This window comes from Cervus elaphus, chromosome 20 (assembly GCF_910594005.1).
Source record: "Cervus elaphus chromosome 20, mCerEla1.1, whole genome shotgun sequence".
Classification (NCBI taxonomy): Eukaryota; Metazoa; Chordata; class Mammalia; order Artiodactyla; family Cervidae; genus Cervus; species Cervus elaphus.
Window position 1 is genome coordinate 68,742,221 of NC_057834.1, and position 27,273 is coordinate 68,769,493.

General features: G+C 35.4%; 1 protein-coding gene across 2 annotated transcripts in view; it reads left to right on the forward strand.

Moving 5' to 3' along the window:
- Positions 1-27,273, forward strand: part of DPYD (dihydropyrimidine dehydrogenase) — an 880,709-nt gene that overhangs the window by 250,190 nt on the left and 603,246 nt on the right. For both annotated transcript variants that reach the window (XM_043876118.1, XM_043876119.1), the window contains exons 6-8: positions 3,944-4,140; positions 10,581-10,662; positions 17,142-17,229. In XM_043876118.1, coding sequence (XP_043732053.1) covers positions 3,944-4,140; positions 10,581-10,662; positions 17,142-17,229 — 367 coding nt within the window. The remainder of the gene's footprint in view (positions 1-3,943; positions 4,141-10,580; positions 10,663-17,141; positions 17,230-27,273) is intronic.

Below are 27,273 nucleotides of genomic sequence, written 5' to 3' on the forward strand. Positions count from 1 at the left end.
TAGTTAAGGTATTATTTTTCCTCCCGTCTGGGATAAGTTTTCTTTCTCACTGGTTCCAAGAGTACCATGTATAAAAATGAACTCTACACATTGGCAGATTGCATTGTAATAATTTTTCTGTGTTTAAGACATATGATTCTTCTGTTACCCAGGGAGCTACTCACTGGAAGGTCTATGTTTGCCTTACTCATACTTGTGTCTAGTACATAGAGGGCACATAAAGATATTTACTCAATTAAGGTGGAAATTGAATAGAATAGAACATTCTGATTTCACATCATATAGTATTTTTACCATGCCAGATATGCATTACAACAATGACTCTTTTAATAATAAGATAATAATGAAGCAACATTTTAAAAAAATCACTAAATGCATTGATAATTAAAAATGTGCCATTGTATGAAGTTTTCCTTATTTTTGATATGTTTGAAATACACTTTCCGCTTTTAGTGTCCCTTGTTTAATTGTTGTGGAGAAACTGTCAGGTAGCCCGAGAATATTTCTTTCCAAGGGATGAGTGCAGAGGATAGTATGTACTCAGTGTTTCTTTTGACTTGTTTCACAAAAGGAAGCACGTTATCAGGAAAATTACATAGAAGCGTCTCCTAGAAGCCATGTAATTTGAGGTAACGTACTTTTGGATGCACAAATAACAATCTCTCTCCATTCAGGCGTTCAAAAGGTAACCAGACTGGCATATTGCTAATTAAATAACTCAAAGAAATTGAAACCAGTGAAGTGAAAACCAGTGTATTATTTGTGTTAAGATTTCTCTTAGACCTACACTGATGAAATAATATACCTTTTGAAATGACCAGAAATTATGTTTTATTCTATAATAAAATCAAGTTAAAATACTTGCAAAAATACAACACTCTTATGGGATGTGTAGGATACAGCTAACCTTTTACCATATATCCTTCCAACTGGTGGAGATATTCTGAAATTTCCAAAAATATTTTATTTGTCATGATTTCCCTAAGGTTTACATTTGCTATTTCTTAGTTAATAAGAACAAGTAGAGCAATTGGGGAAGAATTATAGCTACCAAATATTTCTGTCTGTTTTCATTGTGTATCATTTTAGAAAGTAAGAAAGATTAAAATGAGAAAAACTTACCCTCAAATTAGAGTTGGTATGTATCTTTGCATGTACCGTGTTATGTCCTTTTCCACTGAGAGAGGACTATATAACTATTAGAAATTTATAGTCTTTCTGTCTCCTTAATGTGAAGAGGCGTGGGGGAAAAATCACCCCCAAGTGAAATACTGGCATCTCTCTGTCTCAGTCTTTAAAATCAGGATAATTTCTCCCTTGCCTCAAAATGTGAAAATTATAGGGGAAATAATAATAGAGTCAATATGGAGTGATGAAAGGAATGCCCTTTCCAGATGGGTGAAAATTTAGAAATCACAGGACGATTGTGCAAGATCTATTTTAAATACTCCTCAAGATTAGAAAGTGAAAGTGAAGTCGCTCAGTCGTGTCCGATCTTTGCAACCCCATGGACTGACTATAGCCTACCAGGCTCCTCCATCCATGGGAATTTTCAGGCAAGAATACTGGAGTGGGTTGCCATTTCCTTCTCCAGGAGATCTTCCTGACCCAGGGTTTGAACCCGGGTCTCCCGCATTATGTAGGCAGACGCTTTACCGTCTTGAGCCACTAGGGAAGTTGCTCAAGAAGATTATTCCCTTACAAATAACAGAGAGGTAACCATCCCTTTGTGTCACTGAGAAAGAACCATGTGTGGTGCTCATTTATTGAAGCCTATCACTGGAGTTCAGAGCACAGGAATTTTGAAATTAATCAGAATCTAGTTGGATGCCTACTATGTGTTATAACTCCACCATGCCCTGACATGCACTACAGATGGGAGGAGAAACACTCAGATTAGCTTTGTACGTATTAACTCATTCAATCCTCATAGCAGCCTTAAGAGATGGATATTTCTGATACCAGTTTACAGTTTGAGGAGATTCATGCATGGAGATATTAAAGTCTTTATTCAAGGACTTTACCGTGAGAATGATAGAGGTCAAGACTCAATCCCAAGAGTGTAATTTGAAAGCCAGACCTCTAAATATATTGCCCTCTGAGATGAAGTTTACAAAGCTCTATTTAAATACTCACTTCATCAGAAAAAACTACTGCTATCAAACAAAGGGAAGGGGAGGAGTCAGATGCAATAATAAGTGGAAAAATAACAAAATACTGACCCATCTTCCATTTATGAGTCCAGTTTTGCTCACCTGTTCAAATTACTGTTAAGGACATTTATTTTGGTTTTGATTTTAATTTTGAATTTCTTCTTTTTAAAAATTTCTTTTTTTTAACAAATTTAAGTTTCCTGGTGAAGTTACATTTTTATAAATTTTTTGAACATGTTCATTGTAGTTTTTCAGTATAAAGTCCATTTGTGATAACAACATGTACTGAATTCATATCTATCTATTTTCTGAGTTATTGGCAGTTCTTAGTTAATGACAGACCTGGGATTTTTGATCAGAATCCAGGCCTTGTATATGAAAATTTGTAGACATTGTGGTTAACTTATTTACCACAGAAGGTTCACCATTTCTTTTGGTAGGTAGACAGGAGTGAGACCATATCACCTTTATCTAAATCAGGAGCTGGGTTGATATCTACCTCTGGTCTGCTCCACTTGCAGAGTATAACCCTCCAAATGTTTCAGCAGTCTGCTAAGAGGTTGATTAGGACTTTCTCTAGCTACACCTGTACTCTGGTTGTTTCATTTGGTCCATCAGATTGCAGAAGGCTTCCTTCTGCTTTGCATGCATGCCAAGTTGCTTTAGTCGTGTCTGACTCTGTTACCCTGTGGACTGTAGCCCTGCAGGTTCCTCTGTCCATGGGATTCTCCATGCAAAGATACTGGAGTGGATTGCCTTGCCCTCCTTGGGATCTTCCCGACCCAGGGCTCGAACCCATGTCTCCAGGGCCTTCTGCCTTGGCAGGCAGATTCTTTATCACTGAGCCACCTGGGAAGTCCCCCTTCTGCTTTATAGAGACTTTAAAAAAAAATTGTTGTTTATATTCTTAGTCTTTGTCTTAGGAAGTGTAAGAATTAAACTTTTCTCTACTTTCTTCTGCTTCTGGTGTCTAGCCTCTTAGATTCCCCAAACCCTGTGTCACTCTAGTCCTAGAAGATTACCTAAGATCTCTCTTGCTCTTCTTCTGAGCCTTGGTCTTCTATCTACAAGATTCCTCATTTTGCTAAGAAGTCACTGATTCCCTCAGGATAAAAGTAACTCCTATACTATCATCTCACTTCTCTGATGTTATCTCTTTTCCTGAGATCATGGCTCCTCTAGTCAGGGTTACTTCAGAGTCTATCCAGTGCTTCCAACATATTTTTGAAAAGTTATCCTTCAAAAACTAGTCTGTCATAACCAGAAACAGATGCCATAAATTGCTTACTGAATGTCTACATGCCAGGATAGTGCTCACTGCTAGTTATACATGGTAACATGTGTCTAAAATATTTAAAACAGTTAATAAGTTATATGTGTGCATTTTTATATCTGACCTATTCTCTAACTCAAGAACTAATGTTCTGCTGACTAACATGGAAACGTGACACATATGGTAAATGATTTTCTTAGTAGCGTACAAAATGTGATTCAGGAGCTCAGAGGAGGAATGCTTAAGTTGGCCTAGATAGTGGAGTAGGAAAAGTGAGTCAGGAATGCTTCCCAGAAGAAGTGTAACCTTAGGCAGGAATTTCAAAGATTGAGAAAGAGTTAATCAGGCATAAATTGTTATCAACTGGATCCAATATGACTTCTAAATAGCCTATGTTAGTACTTAAAATATATTTATTTCTATTAAAGGGATAAGTGAATTTGAAACATTAAAAATACATTTGAGGATATAAATGCTATCTTAAAAATTTTAACCATGCCAATTGATTTCTCCATAGGTGTTCAAAGCAATGAATATCCCACAAATCAGGAATCCTTCTCTGCCTCCCCCAGAAAAAATGCCTGAAGCCTATTCTGCAAAGATTGCTCTTTTGGGTGCTGGGCCTGCAAGTATAAGTTGTGCTTCCTTCTTGGCTCGATTAGGCTACAGTGACATCACTATATTTGAAAAACAAGAATATGTTGGTGGTTTAAGGTAATTCCTACATTTATTTCATGTTCATAGTGTTCAAAATAATGGGTAAAACAATTATGAATATTGGTTTGTAATCATATAGGAACTTCAAGTTCACAGATGGTATTTTAAGTGTTCTTTTTCCAAATGCTCAAATTTTGCTTTCATTATTCACTTTAAATTTGCACTTGGCTTTAAGTAATATTTACTTTAAAATTTCTCTGTCTAGTTCTGTGAATTTAAGAAAAATCACAGCAAAATATTTTATGAATAGAGGAACCAATGATATGAAAGCTTATTTCATCCCTGTGAATCTTTCCTTTAATGGAGATATATGTGAGTTATGCAAATTAGAGATGGGGAAACCTACCTCTACAGAATATTGGATGATTCATTTCAGTGTGTATGTAGATGCATCGTCTTGGTCGTGTATTTTCATTTTCCAATCTCTTAAGTTTTGCATTTGATTGCAATTAAGTTAGAAACTACTAAAAATGTTCCATTTTACTGTACATTTATGCAGTGTTTTATCTCATAAGTACCATATTACTATTTGCTATTAAGCAATATCATTGTTGTAAACCAGGATTCATCACATAAACATTTATTCCCTTGAAGATCCACACACTAATATGGAAAATATTCACTGTGTATAAGTGATTTTCAGATATTCATGTCAGGCTTGGACAATGGATGGAGTTTACTTTATTTAAGATAAATGGACTCTGTAGAATATATAGTGGAAAAAAGGCAGTTTTTTCAATGAGTGATGTTGGGCCAGTTGGACAAATATATGTAAGTCATTAAACTTAGAACACTTCCTCATGCCATATATATAAAAATAAACTCAAAATGGCTTTAAAGACCTATATAAAAGACATGACACTGTAAAACTCCTACAAGAAAACATAAGCAAAGCATTCTGTATCTGATATAAATCTTAGGAATATTTTCTTAGATGATCTCCCAAGGTAAAATAAATAACAACAAAAATAAGTAAATAGAACCTAATCAAGCTTGAAAGCTTTTGCATAGCAAAGGAAATCATCCACAAAACAAAAATACAATCTGTGGAATGGGAGAAAATATTTGCAAACAATATGACCAACAGAGTTTAATTTCCAAAACAGCTTGTACAACTCAATGTCAAAATAAAATAAAATAAATAACCCAATCAAAAAAATGGGCAGAAGACCTAAGTAAACATTTCTCTAAGAAAGACATACAGAAAGCCAACAGGTGCATGTAAAGATGCTCAACATTGATAATCATTAGAGAAATGCAAATCAAAACAACAATGAGGTATCACCTCACACAGGTCAGAATAGTCATCCTTCAAAAGTCTACAAATAACAAATGCTGGAGAAGTAGTGAAGAAAAGAGATCTGGTCTGCACTCTTGGTTGGAATGTAATTTGGTGGAGCCACTATGGAAAATAGTACAGAGGTTTCTTAGAAAACTAAAAATAGAGCTACCATGCGATCTTTCAGTTCCATCTCTGGACGGATATCTAAAAAATATGAAAACTCTAATATGACAAAAATGCATGCATGTCAGTGTTCATAGCAGCACTCTTTACAGTAGCCAAGATATGGGAGCAACCTAAGTGTTCATTGACAGATGAATGGATAAAGGAGGTGTGGTAAATATACATACAATGGAATATTATTCAGCCATAAAAAGAATGAAATATTGGCATTTACAGTAACTTGGTTGGACCTAAAGATTATCCCACTAAGTGAAGTCAGTCAGACAGAAAAGACAAATATTACATGATATCACTTATATGTGAAACCTAAAAATAATTTAAATAAACTTATTTACAAACCAAGACTCACATAGAAAACAAATTTATGGTTACCAGAGGCGGAAAAGGAGGGTAACAGAGATAAATTAGGAGCTTGGGGTTAACAGATACAAACTACTCTACCTAAAATAGATAAGCAACAATGATTTACTGTGTAGCCCAGGGAACTTAATTCAATATCATGTAATATCCTATAATGGAAACTAATCCTAAAATTTATAAAATAAATGGAACTTTATAGTGGACATATATTTTATTTAGGATCATAAAAAATAAACTTTATTTTAAGCAGGGACTGGATATTCCTTAAAACATTTGATGTAAAGATGAGCAAGAATTTGCATGATAATTTGATAATATTACTCAGTTTATTGTTTTTTTTCATGAGTGTGTCATTTTGCATCAGAAACTCATTGATTATAAAAATATATCCAGTTGGCATATCTGTTGCTTTACTTAGCATTTAAATTTTGATGGCTACAGAACTATTTTTTTAAGCAACAGATTTGTCATATTTAATAATCAGAATAAATTAAATCAAGTTGTGATTAAAATTTATGTTGTTTTTACATTTTATGGCACCTGTAAATATATATTAATAGATATATAAATATCGATATTGGTAAAATGACAATATGCTAAACTCCAAGTAAGCTATTATTAATATAAAACTATTAGACTAAATCATCAAGTAAAAGTATCACATAGTATGAAGACCCTTTAGAGATGATATGAAGCTTAAACTGAAGAATAAATATCCTGATAGCCCAGAAGTAATTATTTTTCTGTATTGATGTTTCACTAATTTGAGTTTTAAGGTATCACACATACTTAGTAAATTTTTCTCTGGAAAGTAAAATACCTAACATATTATTTTGCTGGAGTTATTTAAGCTTTCATTTTTAATGGCATTTTATCACAGCTTCATTAATTAGGAAAAACATAATCTATTAGCAACATATGTATAAACACTGTACTTTTTTTCGGATACACACATCAACGAATATATGAACTAGTTTAAAAAATATGAACTTAATTGTTGGGTAGCTGTATAGACTAGAAATAATCTTTTTACACTTTAATTGCATTTGCACAAGAAGCTTGAAAAGGAACAACCCCTGTTTGGAAATTATTGTGTTGATAATTTTGGTAGAAGGTTTTTGTGGTTGTTAGCATCTCTATTTTTTAACTCAAATGCAGGATATGCACTTCTAAATCATATAAATTGACATGAAATTTGTGTTTCTATGTATTTCCTAAACATATTCATGGGACAGATTCCCCTGGGTTAGTGACCTAGCATGTTTAAAAGAAAATCTTTTATGATTTACTTTGTTTCCTTTGCCTTTGAATCTTCCCAGTCTCCAGTGACAATCAGGTCAGTTCAGTTCAGTCGTGTTCAACTCTTTGCAACCCCATGGACTGCGGCACACCAGTCTTCCCTGTCCATCACCATCTCCTGGAGCTTGCTCAAACTCATGTCCATCAAGTCGGGGATGCCATGACCATCTCATCCTCTGTTGTCCCCTTCTCCTCCTGCCTTCCATCTTTCTGAGCATCACAGTCTTTTCCAGTGAGTCAGTTCTGCGTATCAGGTGGCCAAAATATTGGAGTTTCAGCTTCAGCATCAGTCCTTCCAATGAATATTCCGAACTGATTTCCTTTATGGTTGATGGGTTTGATCTCCTTGCAGTCCAGGGACAATATGAAGTGTTTAATCAGTCTCCTTTGGATCGTCCCATGGTAGCAGCATGTGTAACTGCTGCAGGATTATAAAAACTGACACTGGAATTTAACCACAATCACACTGCAGTACTTTTCTACTAATTTATTTTCTCACTCACAGATGCCTCTCATTCTCTTGTATCTTCAAAGTGGCTAAAAAAGATTACATTAGCTTTGTATTTGAAATCAATTGCTTAAAGAGGTGATGTCAAGTTTTATCTTTCCTTTTCCTTGGCATCCAAACAGAATCTTTTAAACCTGGTGAACAACTATCACAGCCAGTTTTTAAAACATCACTAAGCTGGGTAAAAATTATCCAGGACTTAATCCCTATTGTATGGTGTCATGATGGTGTCAACAAATTTGTGAAATAATCAGTAGTTTTGCTTTTCTTGAATTGTGGCTTCTCCCCCACCAATATGTGAGTTTTAAAAGTTAAAAAAAAAAGTTTAAAGGACTTGATATTATAATAACAAAGTTATATGAATATGGTATTACATACAAATGTAATGTGATGTGTATATGTATATATATGCATACTTTCTGATTTTTTTCTATTATAAAATTAATATATATTCATATATATGAATATGACTTTTTGTTAGATAGTATAATTGGAATAATAATGTCCTTTGCCTTAGCTATTTTAGATGTTATGTTTTCACTATGTCTATTGCATTTCATGTTGACTGACAAAGAAATAGGGTTTAGGTGAAATAGTTTTATTTGTAGAAAGTATTTTGAGAACATGTGTGATGTAACACAAATTTAAAGTGTGGTACCTGTATCATAATAAACTAAAGCAAAGTTTTCTCAAAGTATGAGAATTGTACTTTAAAAATAAGGGAAGGAGGTTGTTTTTGATTAATTCCATTTAGATGAAAGAAACATGAATATACAAGAATGATTTTTTTTCAGGAAATCTGAGCACTCCACTGACTGACTGTACTAAAAGATTTGTGGCCACAAGGAACGTTTCTTTTGAAACTTTCTTGTTAAAACAGAACATATAGAATGAAAGCTTGTCTTTATAAACACAACAAACTTGAGATGTAACTATTCTAATAAAATTCCATCTTTTATCTTCATATCACCTTTCTCAATGTGCCGTCTTGAGGGTAAGCTCCCTTTCTCCCAATTTTTCTTCCTTTCTTCTTTCATTCCTTCCTTAATTTTTTATTTATCTCCTACTATGTGCTGGTCATTACCTTAGGCCATAGAGTTACAAAGATGAATAAAATAAAGTGCTTGTTCTCATGGTGGCATATGTTCTGGTAGTGGGTTGTTTAAGTCACTCAGTCATGTCCGGATCTTTGTGACCCCATGGACTTCAGCATGCTAGGCTTCCATGTCCTTCACTATCTCCTGGAGTTTGCTCAAACTCATGTCCACAGAGCCAATAATTCCATCCAACCATCTCATCCTCTGTCGCCCCGTCTCCTCCTGTTCTCCATCTTTCCCAGAATCAGTATCTTTTCCAGTGAGTCAAATCTTCTCATCAGGCAGCCACAGTGTTGGTGCTTCAGCTTCAGCATCAGTCCTTCTGATGAATATTTAGGTTTGATTTCCTTTAGGATCGACTGGTTGGATCTCCTTGCAGTCCAAAGGACTCTCAAGAGTCTTCTCTAACACCACAGTTCAAAAGCATCAATTTTTTGGTGCTCAGCCTTCTTTATAGTCCAACTCTCAGCTCCATATATGACTACTGGAAAAGCCAGCATTGACTATACAGGCCTTTGTCATTAAAGTGATGTCTCTGCTTTTTAATACGCTGTCTAGGTTTGTCATAGCTTGTCTTCCAAGGAGCCAGTGTCTTTTAATTTCATGGATGCAGTCACTGTCTGCAATGATTTTGGAGCCCAAGAAAATAAAGTCTGTCACTGTTTCCATTGTTTCCCCATCTATTTGCCATGAATGATGGGACCAGATGCCATGATCTTAGTTTTTTGAAAGTTATTTTAAGCCAGCTTTTCCACTTTCCTTTTTCACCTTCATCAAGAGGCTCTTTAATGAAGAGAAATCTTCATCAAGTTCTTCTTTGCTTTCTGCCATAAGGGTGGTGTCATCTGCATATCTGAGGTTATTGATATTTCTTCTGGCAATCTTGATCCCAGCTTGAGCTCCATCCAGCCTAGAATTTTACATGATGTACTCTGCATATATGTTAAATAAGCAGGGTGGCAATATATATATAGCTTTGACACACCCCTTTCTCAATTTTGAACCAGTTCATTGTTCCATATCTGTTTCTAAGTGTTACTTCTTGACCTACATGCAGGTCTCTCAGGAGGAAGGTCAGGTGGTCTGGTATTCCCATCTCTTTAAGAATTTTCCACAGTTTGTTGTGAGACCCACACAGTCAAAGACTTTAGCTTAATCGATGAAGCAGAAGTATATGATTTTCTGGAACTCTTTTGCTTTGCAATATAGTTTTTCCTTTATAAAAGTATACATTTTTTAGTATGCATATCACACATGCATGTTCTATAATTAAATAGAAAATATATATACTTTTCTATATAGTTATTGAATACATATGTATCTATGTATGATGTACATATCAAAAACTGTATACTTTCAAGTAATTTTTTATTTTTTAAGGTTTTCTTCTCAAGACATTTATGGATTTGCTAGTAAATAGATCAACTAAATATTGTGTAAAACTTAAATGTATAGGAATTGCTTTTGATGAATTCTCTACTTAGTATTTGTTTTTCATTGTTTTTATTTTTACATCAATTTCTACTGTTTCTGTAATAACCTATTCATATTTTGTCATGCATATAAAAATATGTATTTCCTCACACGCATCTTACACATTATGAAAACCCTTAGAAGAAATACTTATTCCTTTAATACTGATCAGTAACACATGTTGCATTTTTTAAACTGCTGATTTTTCCACAAATGTTTCTCTCTCTTTTTTTAGTACTTCTGAAATCCCTCAGTTCCGGTTACCATATGATGTAGTAAATTTTGAGATTGAGCTTATGAAGGACCTTGGTGTAAAGGTAAGTGAAAAATATAACATTTGTGTATGCTTTAAAAGAAAGGAGTAAGCTCTATACTGAAGATTAACAGCAAAATGTCACACACTTTAGGAAAGAACAATTAAAAGCTACACCAGGCAGAAGCAGAAAGATGCTTCTCCTTGCTTAGGGCATTTGTCTGTCTACTGTCTGAATGCCACTAGCCTGGAAAAGGGCAATCAATAGTTCTCATCTGGCACGCCTGCATGTGATTAATTGTCTGTAAGAAACAAATTCCTAAATTGCTTTAGGGGTTCAGTGCAGCTAATAGAAGGATTTGCTTTCTTTAATCACATTTTTTTTGTATGTGTGTGGAAGTTATGTGAACTCTGAAGCATTTGTATTACACAATTTGGGACAAAACTTCTTACAGAGGTTTATTTTATTTACTATGTGCATAATGTCAATAGTGTTAATGTGATAATCCTTTTTCAATATAAACAGCAATTAGGCAAGGTAGAAAGCAACAGTTCTGTATTTTTAATTGTTTTGTGAAATAAATATTGTGTTGTTCTTTTAAAGATGATCAAAAACCAATACATTTTACTTTTAGATATAGCTTTAGATATTTCCATTCTTTTTTTTTTTTGATATTTCTGTTCTTTTGTATTATATTTAAGAATATATTCTGGCACTTCACCTAAATTTATTGCTATTTTTGTTTCAAAACTTTTAATTTTCCATGACAGATATAAAATAATGGATTAACAGAGTATTATAAATTACACAATACATTCTTGTAAGTACATATAAAAACTGTTTTGAAAAGTGGTTAGCAAACTATTCATGATTCTTGCATTTAGAAATACAAATTAAAATAACCAATAAAAAGAAAAACACTCATCATAACAGTATTTTGTGTTTTTATACTTGTAATTAATTTTATTTGGCAGTGATCAGATGATGAAATGTGTATATAATCATGAAATAAAAAATATTCTAGCAAATATGAAATACATATGTGCACACCTTTATGAAAACTGTTCAAAATAATGTTCAAAACAGATTTAAGGGTGATTGCTTGCTTCATATAAATATATCCTGAAAAGTTCTTTAAATGTCTTTTGTTTTGAATGCAAGTTCTTACCTAAATCTCATTAAGTAAGGAAATGATTATTGAGACCTCTAAGTAATATATTAGGTGATACTTGAAATTGTAGATAAATCAAAAACTAATTTAAGACACCTCTAAATTCATCTTATAAATAATTATAAAATTGCATTCAATTTCTACCATACTGGATATGTTGCAGAAAGTAGGGCACACCCACTACTCTTACCAGGAACCTCATCAAGGCATAGTGACACAATAGTGGTCAGTGCGCTGAGTGCCAGGAAATGTACGTTTCAGCTACAGTTCTGCCCTTCCTAATTTTATAGTCAGATAGCCTTGATGAAGTCAGTTAATGTCCTTCACCTTGGTCAATATTTGTTCAAAGGGAAAAGTATGCTATTACCACTTTTATAAACATATCTGCTTACATATGCCTGAAAATATATGTGCTCTGGACATGTGTAATAGTCCAGTAGAATAGATTACCTTTGGGAAGGTGTAGGAAGTCGTTTATCATCATTTTGTACATTTGAATTTTAAACCCTATGAATTTATTATATTATCAAGAAATAATTAGAACCTGAATTGAGGAGGTTAGTACTGTCTTGTCCATGACTCAGGTTGTTTTAAAATGGGAAGGACATGAATCAGCCATGGAGAAGGAGATAAAATAAATAAATAAATAAAATGTGAAGGAAATAAAGTATTCAAACTTGCTTCGTAAACAATAAATTCTATGTACAATTCTGAAGAGAGACAGTAACAAGATTCTTTTTAAGCTTTGAGGACTGGCATCCACTAATGAAGTACTTTCATCTTATATGACTTATCAAACTTAACCATAAAAGGATATATCTTTCAAAAATTGATCTACTCTGTTACCACTTTTTCCTCATCACCACATTCTTCTTATAACCTGTCTTATGTTTTTACCGCTCAGCTAACACTGTATATTTTAAAGTCAACAATAATTTACTGGCTATGAAGTGGATTCCTGTCTGGATTTAGTCTCTTTGGCTCCTGGGCAGCATGTGATACATTGTTATATGTATGCATGTAACTGTGCATGTATGTTCCCATATCTGTATATGTATGTATTTTTAGCTTTCATGATCGAGCATTATCTTGGATATTGCCTGTTTTTTTTCTCTATTAGATTTGTTTCAATTTGATAAAATTATTAAGAATTTACTTTGGCCAAGTTATGTACTACGGATTCTTCTAGTACCATCTTTCTTTAGAACTCCAGTTCTGTATTCTTAGTAGTTTATTGAGCATATTTATCATCCAAATAACATACATTCATCATATCTAAACTTAGCATAATTATCTTCCCTCCCAACTATGTTCTTCTAAATTTCTTATTGAGTAATTTCAACTTATTTCATACTAATAGCTGATAGATTAGTTCTTATTTATTTTAAACTGAATTTTTCCAATCAAAGATAGTGTCAAAATAAAACTCTATTTGTACATTGTATATATGTATGTATGTATATTATATATATATATGCTCAGAGATCAATGCAAAGAAATAGAGGAAAATAACAGAATGGGAAAGACTAGAGATCTCTTCAAGAAAATTAGAGATACCAAGGGAACATTTCATGGAAATATGGGCTCAATAAAGGACAGAAACAGTATGGACATAACAGAAGCAGAAGATATTAAGAAGAGGTGGCAAGAATACACAGAAGAACTGAACAGAAAAGATCTTCACGACCCAGATAATTACAATGGTGTGATCACTCACCTAGAGCCAGACATCCTGGAATGTGAAGTCAAGTGGGCCTTAGAAAGCATCACTACGAACAAAGCAGGTGGATGTGATGGAATTCCAGTTGAGCTATTTCAAATCCTATAAGATGATGCTGTGAAAGTGCTGCAGTCAATATGCCAGCAAATTTGGAAAACTTAGCAGTGGCCACAGGACTGGAAAAGGTCAGTTTTCATTCTAATCCCAAAGAAAGGCAATCCCAAAGAATGCTCAAATGACCGCACAATTGCACTCATCTCACACGCTAGTAAAGTAATGCTCAAAATTCTCCAAGCCAGGCTTCAGCAATACGTGAACCGAGAACTTCCAGATGTTCAAGCTGGTTTTAGAAAAGGCAGAGGAACCAGAGATCAAATTGCCAACATCCGCTGGATCATTGAAAAAGCAAGAGAGTTCCAGAGAAACATCTATTTCTGCTTTATTGACTACGCCAAAGCCTTTGACTGTGTGGATCACAATAAACTGTGGAAAATTCTGAAGGAGATGGGAATACCAGAGCACCTGACCTGCCTCTTGAGAAACCTGTATGCAGGTCAGGAAGCAACAGTTAGAGCTGAACATGGAACAACAGACTGGTTCCAAACAGGAAAAGGAGTACATCAAGGCTGTACATTGTCACCCTGCTTGTTTAACTTATATGCAGAGTACATCATGAGAAACGCTGGGCTGGATGAAGCACAAGCTGGAATCAAGATTGCCAGGAGAAATATCAATAACCTCAGAAATGCACATGACACCACCCTTATGGCAGAGAGTGAAGAGGAACTAAAAGGCCTCTTGATGAAAGTGAAAGAGGAGAGTGAAAAAGTTGGCTTAAAGCTCAACATTCAGAAAACTAAGATCATGGCATCCGGTCCCATCACCTCATGGGAAATAGATGGGGAGACAGTGGAAACAGTGTCAGACTTTATTTTTTTGGCTCCAAAATCACTGCAAATGGTGACTGCAGCCATGAAATTAAAAGATGCTTACTCCTTGGAAGGAAAGTTATGACCAATCTAGATAGCATATGAAAAAGCAGAGACATTACTTTGCCAACAAAGGTCAGTCTGGTCAAGGCTATGGTTTTTCCAGTGGTCATGTATGGATGTGAGAGTTGGACTGTGAGGAAAGCTGAGTGTGAAAACATTGATGCTTTTGAACTGTGGTGTTGGAGAAGACTCTTGCGAGTCCCTTGGACTGCAAGGAGATCCAACCAGTCCATCCTAAAGGAGATCAGTCCTGGGTGTTCATTGGAAGGACTGATGCTGAAGCTGAAACTCCAATACTTTGGCCACCTCATGCGAAGAGTTGACTTGTTGGAAAAGATCGTGATGCTGGGAGGGGTTGGGGGCAGGAGGAGAAGGGGACAACAGAGGATGAGATGGCTGGATAGCATCACCCACTAGATCGATGGGCATGAGTTTGAGTAAACTCCGGCAGTTTGTGGTGGACAGGGAGGCCTGGCATGCTGTGATTCGTGGGGTCGCAAAGAGTTGGACAGGACTGAGCGACTGAACTGAGGCAAACTGGTAACTGAGTATCTTATGTTTCTCCCATGAATGTGAACTGTTTCCGATCCCTTCTCCACAGCAACAGGATGAAAAGTACACATTCACCAAATCAATGCAGTGTACCTGTGGGCTTAACTAATCTTCAGGAATACCACATTTGCCATAGACACTGCAGTCAGGACTATTGGTCAAACCTGCAGCAGTTTACAGTTATTCTCCAGAAATCATCTAGTCTCATCAGGGCAGACTGGGGAATGAAACAGAAGTAGAACATAGACCACCACCATCTCTCTCTATTCCACCAACTCCAGACTACGATATTGTGTTTGATTAAATCTCTTGACCAGGGTTTCAGAAGTTTTCTGGCCTTCCCAGCTATTGTAGCTACAATAGCTCTTAGTTTGCAGACCAGAGACCCACTGTGGCCTTACTTCTACTGACGCATTTAACATATTGGTTATACACCTCGAGGCTTGGGGATAACCACTACCTGGGTTGCAAGTGAATTTGAGGTTTTTTCTTCATCGCGAAAGAATTCAGAGATGAAGCGGAGGGGTTGAGAAAGTGAAGCGAAAGTTTTTAAGCAAGGATACGCTATCAGAGGGAGAGTGAGCAGGCACCCCAGGAGCTGCCACCCGGGTTTCTTTGGCAAGCCACTTATGAGTGGCCTACAAATGAAGGGGTGGAATATTCACTGCAGAAGGAGGGATTTTTGTTGCCATTTAGCTTGAGTTAGAAGTGTCATGGCCTCATGGCATCCTTATACAATGATTACTTCTTATCTGTTAGATAATCTTATGGTAATGAGGGCACGAGGAGCAAAAGGTTGCATTTGGATTCAGGAGATTCACCCTTTTCCTTACCTTTCTTTGCCATCTACTCGGACTCTTTATCACCCCAAATGTATGGTTTCCTATCAGTCTGAAGGCTCCTACTTTCCTTTGTCTATGTATGGACTCCTGCTGCTTATAGGATGGGTGGTTTAGGCCCTTGACCCCATTTCTCTGCTCATACCTGGCTACTTACCTGCTGTAACACCTGGAGCCGTGCTCCACTTAGGTCCACTGTGAACTTCATCTAGGCTTATTTTTTCACCCTGTCTCTGTAGGTCCCCACTCCTCAGGTATCAAGTCAATGAAGAGCCTTTTCCAGTGTCCTTGAAAATGTGTGATCATCCCCCCTTCCCCAGTGTACATAACTGGGTTAATGGCCGAGATTCCCTTTGAAGAAGTAGAGGAGTCATTATAGTATTTACTTGTCAGGATGTTGCAGGGTGTTTCTTTCTACGCGACATGACCACCTCTTCAGTCAGCAAGTTCAAGATCTGAAAATTGGCTCATGTCTGGGAATTGAGTAAAGTATTGTGACTTTTAATAGGAGTGTCCACCCTCTGACTCCTGACTTTATTCATCTTCCCTGGGCAGTGTCCGCTATCAAAATCCTATCAATTTTTAAAAGGGATTTATTGCCTGGGAACTATATTCTGTATCTTATAATAAAATATAATGCAAAATAATTTTTAAAAGAATGTAGATATACACACATACATGTTTAACCAAAGCACTTTGCCGTACACCTGAAACAAACAAAATATTGTAAATCAAATATACTTCAGTTAAAATAAAAAGGCTTTATTGAAATCCCACTACCTCTCTTTTTTTTGTATATATGACCTCAGCCAAAATGAATCTCTCTATCTCCTGAATTCTTGTAGACATAATGCTGGTCACACTCTGTTGTTTGTTATACTTATTTCTGTACATCTTCTGCACAGATCTTGACTGTACATTAGGCTGAAACTCTCATTTATCATTTTATTCTTTAAAATACCCCACATAGTGCCTTGAACATACTAAGAAAGCAGTGAAAATTTACTGACTTGATTGTAAATTGCAAACTTTTCTTCTGCCACTTAATTAAAAGGCAAAAATGCATTTAGCCATTAAGTAGAATATGATAGTGTTCTATTTATATACTATTTTGTATATGTAAGCCTATATACTGAAATATAAAATATTTTCATATATATACATGGAATTATACATGTGTATACTGAGCTGGGTTATTTTTTATTTTAAAGATTAAGATTTTAATTATTCAAATGCCAAAATCTAATTACCCAAATCTTTCTTTACAGATAATTTGTGGTAAAAGCCTTTCAGTGAATGACATTACTCTTAGTACTTTGAAAGAAGGCGGGTACAAAGCTGCTTTCATTGGGATAGGTGAGTAGCTTATTTTCAAATATTTTTCTTTATAATTTTTTTTTTTACTTCCTAACAGTATTCAGAAGAGTAACTACCTTCAGACATTTTTATGGTAGAATTTGTATCTGTTCAGAAAAGAGCAGATAGAAATGAATGGCCAAAGAAAATTTCTGTTTTATAATGAGTTGCACTGCCTCACCTCATTATAGGTTGACCTGGACGAGGTATCTTTATCTTCCCATTCTCTTACCATATTCTCATCACCAGTAAACATCTAAGATGCAAAGTGTTTTCAGGTCATGCTACAGAAGCTCAGAATTCAGGCTTAGAAATATCTAGATGCTATAGGTTTCTCTTTATGATAAAACAAATTAGTTTAATTGATATTAAGAGATAGAATTGGCTCATTTTCTTTTTCTTTTTCTTTTTTTTTTTTTGGTATTTTTAAAGACTTTTCATATTTGGCTGAACTATAAAGATGTTTGATCACAGTTCTGAAAGTCACATAGTGTATAACTGCTAAGGCAATCAATGTGCCCTATGGTTCCATATTTTGCCTAACTATCCCAGGGAGATTGAGTTTTCTAACATGTTCCCCTTTGCCTTACTCTATAGCGAGACCAAAGAGAACACACTGCTGATGTAATTTATTCTTTGTCTTGTGAACTTTGTATTTATTCTCTTATATGATCATAATATGAACAATGAATGGGATATCAACTGAGTAAGTGCATCCTCAGGTCTTTTAGTTTGTCTATCTCCTCTCTAGTTCACTTTCTTTAAATATGAATGTCTAGTAAACCTACACAGAGGTAAAAACTGTTCCATCTCTTTAAGTAATCACATGCTAGATAACATTTGTTTTGAGGCTGTCATTTTTCATATGTTTCTAGAATAAAATCATCAGGAATGCTTTTTTGCCTACTAAATTGTTATCAGGATGGTATGTATTCTCTTAATGGTTAGTTGATAGCAAGTCTTAAAACCATCTTGTCACTCCCTTTACTTAGGTAAAAAATTAGGAAGAGGCAAACAAATTTTCACTGCCTTCTAGCTCCTAAATGTCTTTATTCAACCTCCTTTCTTTCATAAACTTGATTGCCATTGTCATCAGTATTTCTCTGGGTTATTTAAGTACAATAATCCTGTGAGATAAAAACAGGAAAGAGAAAATACATAGGAATATATTGCCTAGGTTCCATTTTTGCAGCATTACCCTTGACTTTGGCTTTATTTTTCACCACTACATTTGTACTGAGAATTTTGCGTAAAGAAATAGGGAAAGTGTTTTTTTACATATATTCTACCAATACCAGCAAAACTGAATCATTAAGTTGCTTTTATTCTCACCAAATGCATATTAAAATATGTTTTGTTGTTGTTTAGTTGCTAAGTCGTGTGCAACTCTTTGTGACATGGTGGGCTGTAGCCCCACTAGGCTCCTCTGTGGGATTTCCCAGGCAAGGATGCTGGAGTGGGTTGGCATTTCCTTTTCCAGGGAAAATGTGTTTAGTTAATAATAAATGAAAAATTTAGTCAGGCAATAGGTTTGAAACATTGGCAATGTTTTCAAATAGCTATTTGAAATTCACCATTGTAGTTTCCTATAGCAGTTGTATGTAAAACATGTGGAATTGTATATGCTAATGCAATTTCATGTATCTCTATGAACTTTGTCCACAAAGAATCTCTGTACTGAAGAGACAGGGGCCAAATAAACAGCCAATATGTTGAAACATCTCCAAATTAACTGCTCAAGAAGCAAATTATAACAAAATTGGGAAGAATTGAATGTTTTATCAGTCTGAGTGGTTTCAGTTATAAAGTGATATCTTCCATCTGCAAGAATCAGGAAGGTTTCAGTTTTCTTTTATTCCATTAAGTCCCCTTACATATGTTATTTTATAGTGCTATATCCCATTCACAAAACTCCATTTGACTCTGCATTGAGGTGTGAATAAAGCACTTAAAATGTGAAGTCCTTTCATATTTATGTTTCTGTGCATTTTCATGCTGAGAAGTGAATCTTTTGACATTTTGGTGTAGTGATGTGTAGAATGCAGTTATGTTCTCTTTCAGTATTCTGTATGAAATATATACAGGAAAGTTTCATCTTGTCAAAAAAAGAAAAAAGGAGGGTGGTGTTCTGTGTATAGAAAACAAGTAGCCTTGCTCTCCGGGAAGTACTTACTTGACACTCTTGATTGCCAAGTTGGGAATTTATGACCTTTCTATTACCATCTGACAGCCTATTACTTAGATGGCCTCACATCTTTACATGCTTTTGTTCAATCACCATGCTTCTATATTGTAATTAGACTTCACTCACTTTGTTTACCTAGCTTTTCCTACTCAGGATAGAGAAGTAAATTTTGGAATAGGGATTCTATATTACGTAGGATATACGTTTGGCCACTTTAAGAAAGGAAAATAATAAAGACTTAAACAAGATATATGTTCAGTCCTCTCTCAGTGTGAACCATCCTCAACACGTTTCTTCCGTATTTGGTTCTTAGGTGGCCAGTCTTTCCATATTCCTGCTAACAAAAATTGGAAATAAGGAAGGGAGTTCCTTTCCTCTTAAATTTATGACCCAGAAACTGCACGTGTTACTTCTATTTTTATCTTATTGTGTACATCCTAGTAATATAAACATGCCTGGCAGCACAGGTTGCAGGGAAATACAGCCTTTAGCTGAGTGGACATAGTGCTTGCTCCATTAAACTTCTATTCCTATAGAGAAGGAGGATGATAGATATATAGAGAGGGAAAAAATAGAAGTCTTGCTACTGATGTGCATCATTATTTGTATTTGACACATAGAATCTTTATTGAGAGAAATCGGTAAGCAGGTAATAGCCAAGAAAGACACTCTTAGAACTTAGCACTTAACCTGTTGGTTATAATGATAATGGAGTATTTTCTCTTTCTGTAGTTGGGAATACCATATTTTAGACCTATGTTTGTAACTATGTCTCATTCTCTGTTAGTCTAAAAGAAAAATAAAAACTTATGTTTTAATTAAGTATGACTTATGAAGGATAGCTTTATAAGTCTGTGCATAAGTCCATAGCATGTAAGTCCATCTCAGATTCTGAAGTTTCCTGATTTTTAATATTGTTTGTGCTATTGCTGGTGAAACGCTCACTTTTCGCTTTTTTCCAAATTCTAACAGAATCCATTAAGGAAATTATCTCATTGTACATACATCATTGTGAGACTGAAAGAATATGTCTCTTTACCCATGAGAGGTTTACTTTTTTCTAAGTGAAATAAAAATAAGTGAGATAAAGCTCTGTGCCTTATTCAAACTGGATTGAGTTATCTTTGAGATAATTGGTATTTTTTCAAAGACTCTAAATTTTTGGTATTTTTATTGAAATAAAAGCACTGGCACAGTGTGTTACTGTCACTGTGTAGAAATAACGTTAGAACATCTTCTGTACAAGGTTTTTTTCAAAGTATTGGATGGCTTTCTTTGGTTGGTATTAAAATCAATATAATGGATGACAACCATCATTTTTTGTTATTAAAAATGAGCACAAAATAATAGAAAATATCAGTGTGTTGCACATTGTTAGGGTGAGTATTATTTTGAGAAAAATGTTTTTCCATCATATGTGCATTTGCTTTTGGTGTATGTGCTTGCACATGCATATTGCATTATATGGAAAATGTGTTTTTAAAATGTGGTTTGATAGTCGATGCTCAAAACCCACTGTTGTACATTGTAAAGGCCCTAAAGTACTAATTGCCTTTTCCCCATAGCACGACAACCCTCTCAATAAGCAGCTGCTGAGTGAATTTAACAGGTTTTGCATGGTTTCAGTATTCTAAGCATTTGTTCCTTTTTGTTTTAGTTCTTTGGGTGATTATATTCTAGAGCCAATCTGAGTATCACTGTTCTAGGTGACTGAAGAATCAAACCCTTAATGTTTGATTCAAATAGCCTATTTCCCTTCCCTTTTTTTCCTTTTTTGGCTACACTAGGTCTTTTGGGGGCATGAGCACTCTCTATTGTGTTGCACAAGCTTACTTGCCCCGTGGCTTGTAGGATCTTAGTTCCCCGACCAGGGATCGCACTTGCATCCTCTGCATTGGAAGGTGAATTCTTAACCACTGGACTGCCAGGGAAGTCCCTCTCTTCCCATTTCTGATCGTCCATTTTATGGTAATTTACTTCTTATATTCTCATAAAGCATGACAGTTGATGAAAAACTAAGCAAATATGTAAGGGAAGGAACATCCACTAAGACACTCTCAGAAAAGGTATAATGCTTTATATATTCTTTTGATGAAGTAGTTTTTTTTCCTGAATTTTTGTTTTTAATACTTGGGGGAGAGAAAGAATTATGAGGTAAATAGAGGTAAAATGCATAATTATAGTCACAGTGGATACAAAGGGAGCAGAGACAGCCGAAGGAAATTAAAAAGCTGAATATCACCACCCTGTGCTTTAGTTGTGTCGACTCCAAAGTCTCTGCTCTCCTCCTTTCATGTTACTAGGCTACTCCTTAGCCTCCTAACCAGTCTCCTTGGCCACTATTAGCCAAACAACAGAAATAGTGATCTTTCTAAAATTAGGTCTCATCACACCATTCTCTCATTTAGATTCCCCCACCCCCCCCCCCCATTCAATAACTCCCTATTTTCTTCAAGATACAGGAAGAATCCCTTAAAATAGACTGCTGAGGTTTTTCATAATTTATGAACAACTTATGTCTTTAGTGACTTATTACATTAGGTGTTGCAGACATTTGAAATGTTTTCAGTTTTACCTCATGTCAATCTTTTAAAATCAATTTTTGGACCTAGTGTTGCCTGAACCCAGAACTGTCACTGTTTTCATATTTGTGTTCTAACATGTCCTTTTTTCTACTTCATGTAATTCTCTTTGCTTGTAAGGATCCATCCGCTACCTTCACTCTTTACTGTGGGCAAATAAAGGCACTTCACCATCACCAGTCATCATACCGTTACGTTTCTGTTCCCTCTCTGGATGTCCAGATCAGATTTTAGCACTTATTTCCGTGTATCATAGTAGATTGGTATGTATTTGTTTCCACCACCAGATGTTAAAACTCTTGTAGTCTGAAGAGTCTGTGTGCCTTACTCATTGATAAATCTTCAATGTCTAGCATAGTTCCTGGCATGTAGTAGGAACTCTGTAAGTATTTTTAAATTATTGATTTTTAATGCAGCTCTTTTGAATATTTGCCAAAATAAGTTGGTAGGATGTTAAAATATGTTGGAGTTTTAGGGTATTACAATATTAATCAAACACAAGTGGAAATAGCTACTACATTATTTTTAAGGTAGTGTTACAATATAAATGAAGTAAAAAGTAGGGACAGTGATATTAGTGGTAGTGATAATGATAGTACTAGCAGTATTAGCTAAGATATTCTATTCTCAATCTTTATTTTATGCCATTAAATTTTATGATGACCTTTGAAGTAGATATTATAAACTCTATTTTATGGATAAAAAATTAAGGTTAAGCAATGTTAAAGAAAACTAGTAAATGGCAATCAAAACATGGAAAGAGAATTTTATATAGAATGTGGAAAAAATGTAATAAGTGAAAACATCTATGTGTGTGAAGTTGCTTCAGTCATGTTCAACTCTTTGAGACCCCATTGGCGACTTAGCATAGATGTTTGCATTTATTTCCCAACCCTGGAATCAAACCCAGGTGTCTTACATCTCCAGCATTGGCAAGCAGGTTCTTTGCCACCAGGGCCACCTGGGGAAGCTGGCAAACGTCTATACTTTGGCATAAAAAGCTGTTGCAGGGCTTTCCTAGTGGCTCAGTGGTATGTTAATGCAGGAGATGCCAGTTTGATCCCTGGTCCAGGAGATCCCACGTGCCACTGAAAAACTGGCCCAAGCCAGACTCTCTAGAGTCTGAGAACTGCTACTGCTGAAGCCTGAGCTCCCTAGATCCCATGCTTTGCAACAACAGAAGCCATCACAACGAGAAGCGCCACAACTTGAGAGTACCCCCTGCTCGCTGCAACTAGAGAAAAGCCTTCACAGCAACAAAGGCCCAGCATAGCCAAAAAAACAAGAAAAGAAGAAAAATAAAAATCAAAAAAAGAAAAAAAAAACAGTTGCAGACACAATAACTGAAAATCAACATGTTAGTTGATGACAGCTGTTTATATTGAGGAGTTCTACTTAATGATCTTGAACATGGAACTTCATAATCTGTAAGAATTAGGCTTTATACTTAGCCTTACTTTTCTTATTGTTAGCACCATCAACTTTCTTCCGTTGCTATCAGAAAAGAATATTTTTTAAATGTGATAATGCCCAAATATTGTAACAGCTGAAGAAGAGATAATTACAATTAAGGAAATCCATTGAGAGACCTCGGTATTAAATTTGCTACAGTGTGGCCTTTAGTTAAATCTCTTGTGCCTTCTTAGAGCCAGAATTCTTCTCTGTAAAAGTTATTCTTAATTAGCTTCTTAATCAGGAGTTTCTAAATTGTACACAATCACATATACTTCCATTTATTTAGAAGAAAATGAAATGGGGTTTTAGACCACCCATTTCTGAAAAACTGAAGTTGTTTAAGAATTATGCACAATTCTGAATAGATTATTTTAAAATAATAAACCTGGCTTAATTGAAAGTGAAAGAAAGGGCATGGATATTTTGCCAATCCACCTTTTTTAATTTACAGTAATGTCTACTCTAGTGTCATTTGTAAGTACTCCGATATAATTGTGAGATGGTTCCCAAGAATTCAGAAATGAGGGAAATAGAATTCCAGCTGAGAGTTCATTAAATCATCACTTAATGGGTTCAAGCAAAGCCCCCAGAAGGAGATAAAATAGATGTAGGGCAATTAGTCTTTGATCATATTAACATATCTATAGAAAGTGCATCTTAATCTGCAGAAGCAGTTAATAGGGGCTGGTCAACTTTCCAATCATAGAAAAGGCGGCGAGGGTCGGGGGGAAGCGTCTGAGGAAATTGGCGGTGTCTTTTTAAAGGCACCTAAGTCAATGAACCTGGACTTATTTGATACCCTATCATGAAGATATATATTAAGTCCATTCTGCTCTAAATTTCCTTGTTCTAAGTTTACCAAGCTGACACCGATTCCTAAACAGTTCGGTTATGTTAGGAGACCATGCTAATCATGTCAGCAAGAGTAAATCTGGTCCCTAGGATGCATATCACTGCTTCTCTGAGTAATCTTTGTTGTTGTTCAGTCACTAAGTCATGTCCAACTCTTTACAACCCTATGGACTGCAGCATGTCAGGCTTCCCTTGTCCTTCTGTCCACTCCAGAGTTTGTTCAGATTCATGTCCCTTGAGTTGGTGATGCTATCCAACCATCTCATCCTTTGCTGTTATATGATACTCTGATATGAAGAACTTTCCATCTATGGTAACACTACATAAAAATAAGCTATATATGTCTCGATACTTTTTTTGACTGTCAGTACATTCAGAATAAGTCGTATTTTCTTAGTATGACTTCAACTGACTACCATAGCTTTCCAGAATATACCCCTTTTTAGCCCTCCCACTACCACATTTCTAGCCTATAGTCTCCCACCATTGTACCTTGGCTTATACTCTGAGAAAAACTTTGTCTGTCTCCATGTGGTAAAATGAATACTTACAATATTAATTTCAAATGATATTTCCTGCATGAGACGCTCATACTCATCCTGCTGAGATAAATGTTTGCTCTATGTTCACACATAGCAAAATGTTTTATTTGTTACTTATAGGGCTGAATTTATTTTTCTTCTTATTTTTGGTTGTGTGCACATATTCACTCCTACACCCCATGCACAAATACACAATATTAAAAACCTGTGAGAGCTGAGATTAGTTTTTTAAATGTATTCTCCTGTTTTAGCATGTTTCTTGAGACATTCAGTATGTCAATATGACTTTTTTGAAATTTAATGATCAAAATCACTGTGGACGATGACTGTAACCATGTAACTAAAAAATGCTTACTCCTTGAAAGAAGAGCTATGACAAACATAGACAGCATATTAAAAAGGAGAGACATCACTTTGCCAATAAAGGTCCATATTGTCAAAGCTATGGTTTTTCAGTAGTCATGTATGGCTGTGAGAGTTGGACCATAAAGAAGGCTGAGTGCCAAAGAATTGATGCTTTAGAACCGTGGTGCTAGAGAAGACTCTTGAGAGTCCCTTGGACAGCAAGGAGATCAATCCAGTCAATCCTAAAGGAAATGAACCCTAAATGTTTTTTGGAAGGACTGATGCTGAAGTTGAAGCTCCAATACTTTGTCCACCTGATGCTAAGAGCCAAGTCACTGGAAAAGACTCTGATGCTGGAAAAGATTGAGGGCAAGAGGAGAAGCAGGTGACAGAGGATGAGATGGTTGGATGGAATCATTGACTCAGTGGACTTGAGTATGAGCAAACTATGGGAAATAGTGAAGGACAGGGAAGTCCGGTGTGCTGCAGTATGTGTGGTCACAGAGAGTTGGACATAACTGAATGACTGAACAACAATAAATAGAAAAAGTGAAAAGGGAAACAAAGGAAAAAGTTGGAAAATGGGATAATGACTTCTTAAGAAGTTTGAAACTATACTTGATCAATTAACCTTTTTAAAATTTATATAGTTTTCAGTATCTTATTTTTGACAAAATGCAAAGATATGTTCATGATTTTGATTACCTGCTCAAAGGCATGCATGCATGCTAAGTTGCTTCAGTTGTGTCCAGCTCTTTGTGATCTTGTGAACTGTAGCCCTTCTCTGTTTATGGGGTTCTCCAGGCCAGAACACTGGAGTGGGCTCCTATGCCCTCCTCCAGGTTATCTTCCCAACCCAGGGATTGAACCCCAATTCTTATGTCTTGCATTGGCAGATAGATTCTTTACCACTAGTGCCACCTGTGAAGACCTACTCAGGGCAATAAGTTCTAATTCTAAATGGTTTAGTTAATAACATTTTTACATTTATGCTAAATCATTACACCAAATATTATAATGTCATATTGAATATTAGATGTTTTTGAACATTTTTAGTAAAGGCAAAGCTATTTGCTTGAGGGCGTTTAATAAGTATTTTATGGTGAAGGTGTTGATACAAGAAAATCTTTTCTAAAAAATAGATTTTTCTGCTGGTAGAATTCCTGGAATATTATAGGTGCTCAATAAATATCTATTGAACTAACCATTGATTTTAAGCATATTTACTACTTCCATATAGTAGTCAAAAAGGAAGTAATTTATTTAGCAAGAGGATTATTTAAAAATATTCTGTAGCTCATGTTCTTTTTATTTAAAATTTTAAAAAGTAATGTAGTTATAGTTTAAAATATTGAATGCATCTTTAGATTTCTTCAGGCAAAGACATGGAGGCATTTCTATTATATTTCTCTCTATATATTTTTATAGAGTGAAAATATATTTCGCTTACAGTAGTTGGTGAAGTAACAGGAGCCCATTGTTAAAGCACTGTATTTTATTTTGTTTATTTATTTTTTCTTTTAGCACTTCTCAATGAGTTATGGGCTTCCCTGGTGGCTCAGTGGTAAAGAATACACCTGCAATGCATGAAATGCAGGTGTCATGGGTTCCATCCCTGGCTCGGGAAGATGCCCTGGAGAAGGGCATGGAAGTCCCTTCCAGTATTCTTGCTGGGAAAACCCCAAGGACAGGGCAGCATGATGGGATGCAGTTCAAAGGGTCCCAAAGAGTCAGACCTGACAAAGCCACTGAGCACACATGCATACAATGGCTTATGACTGATGGTTACATTTTTTTGGTGGGTGAAAATCATCGTCTGAACTTGGAATGGGATATTATTGAACTTTCACTATGGAAGTTAAGATGGATTTTCTTAAATATAGTAATCATCCTGTAGGTATGGATTATCCTCTACAGGTAGAATTTTGATGTTGAAGGATAAACTTTGAAATAATTAGCAAAATTAGAAATCACTTAGATAGTGGATATTATCATAGTAGTTTTAAGAAATGCCACAGTACACAACCTCCATCTACAAACCCCCAGTTCAATGAATTTATATCTAAAATTCATGACTGTATCA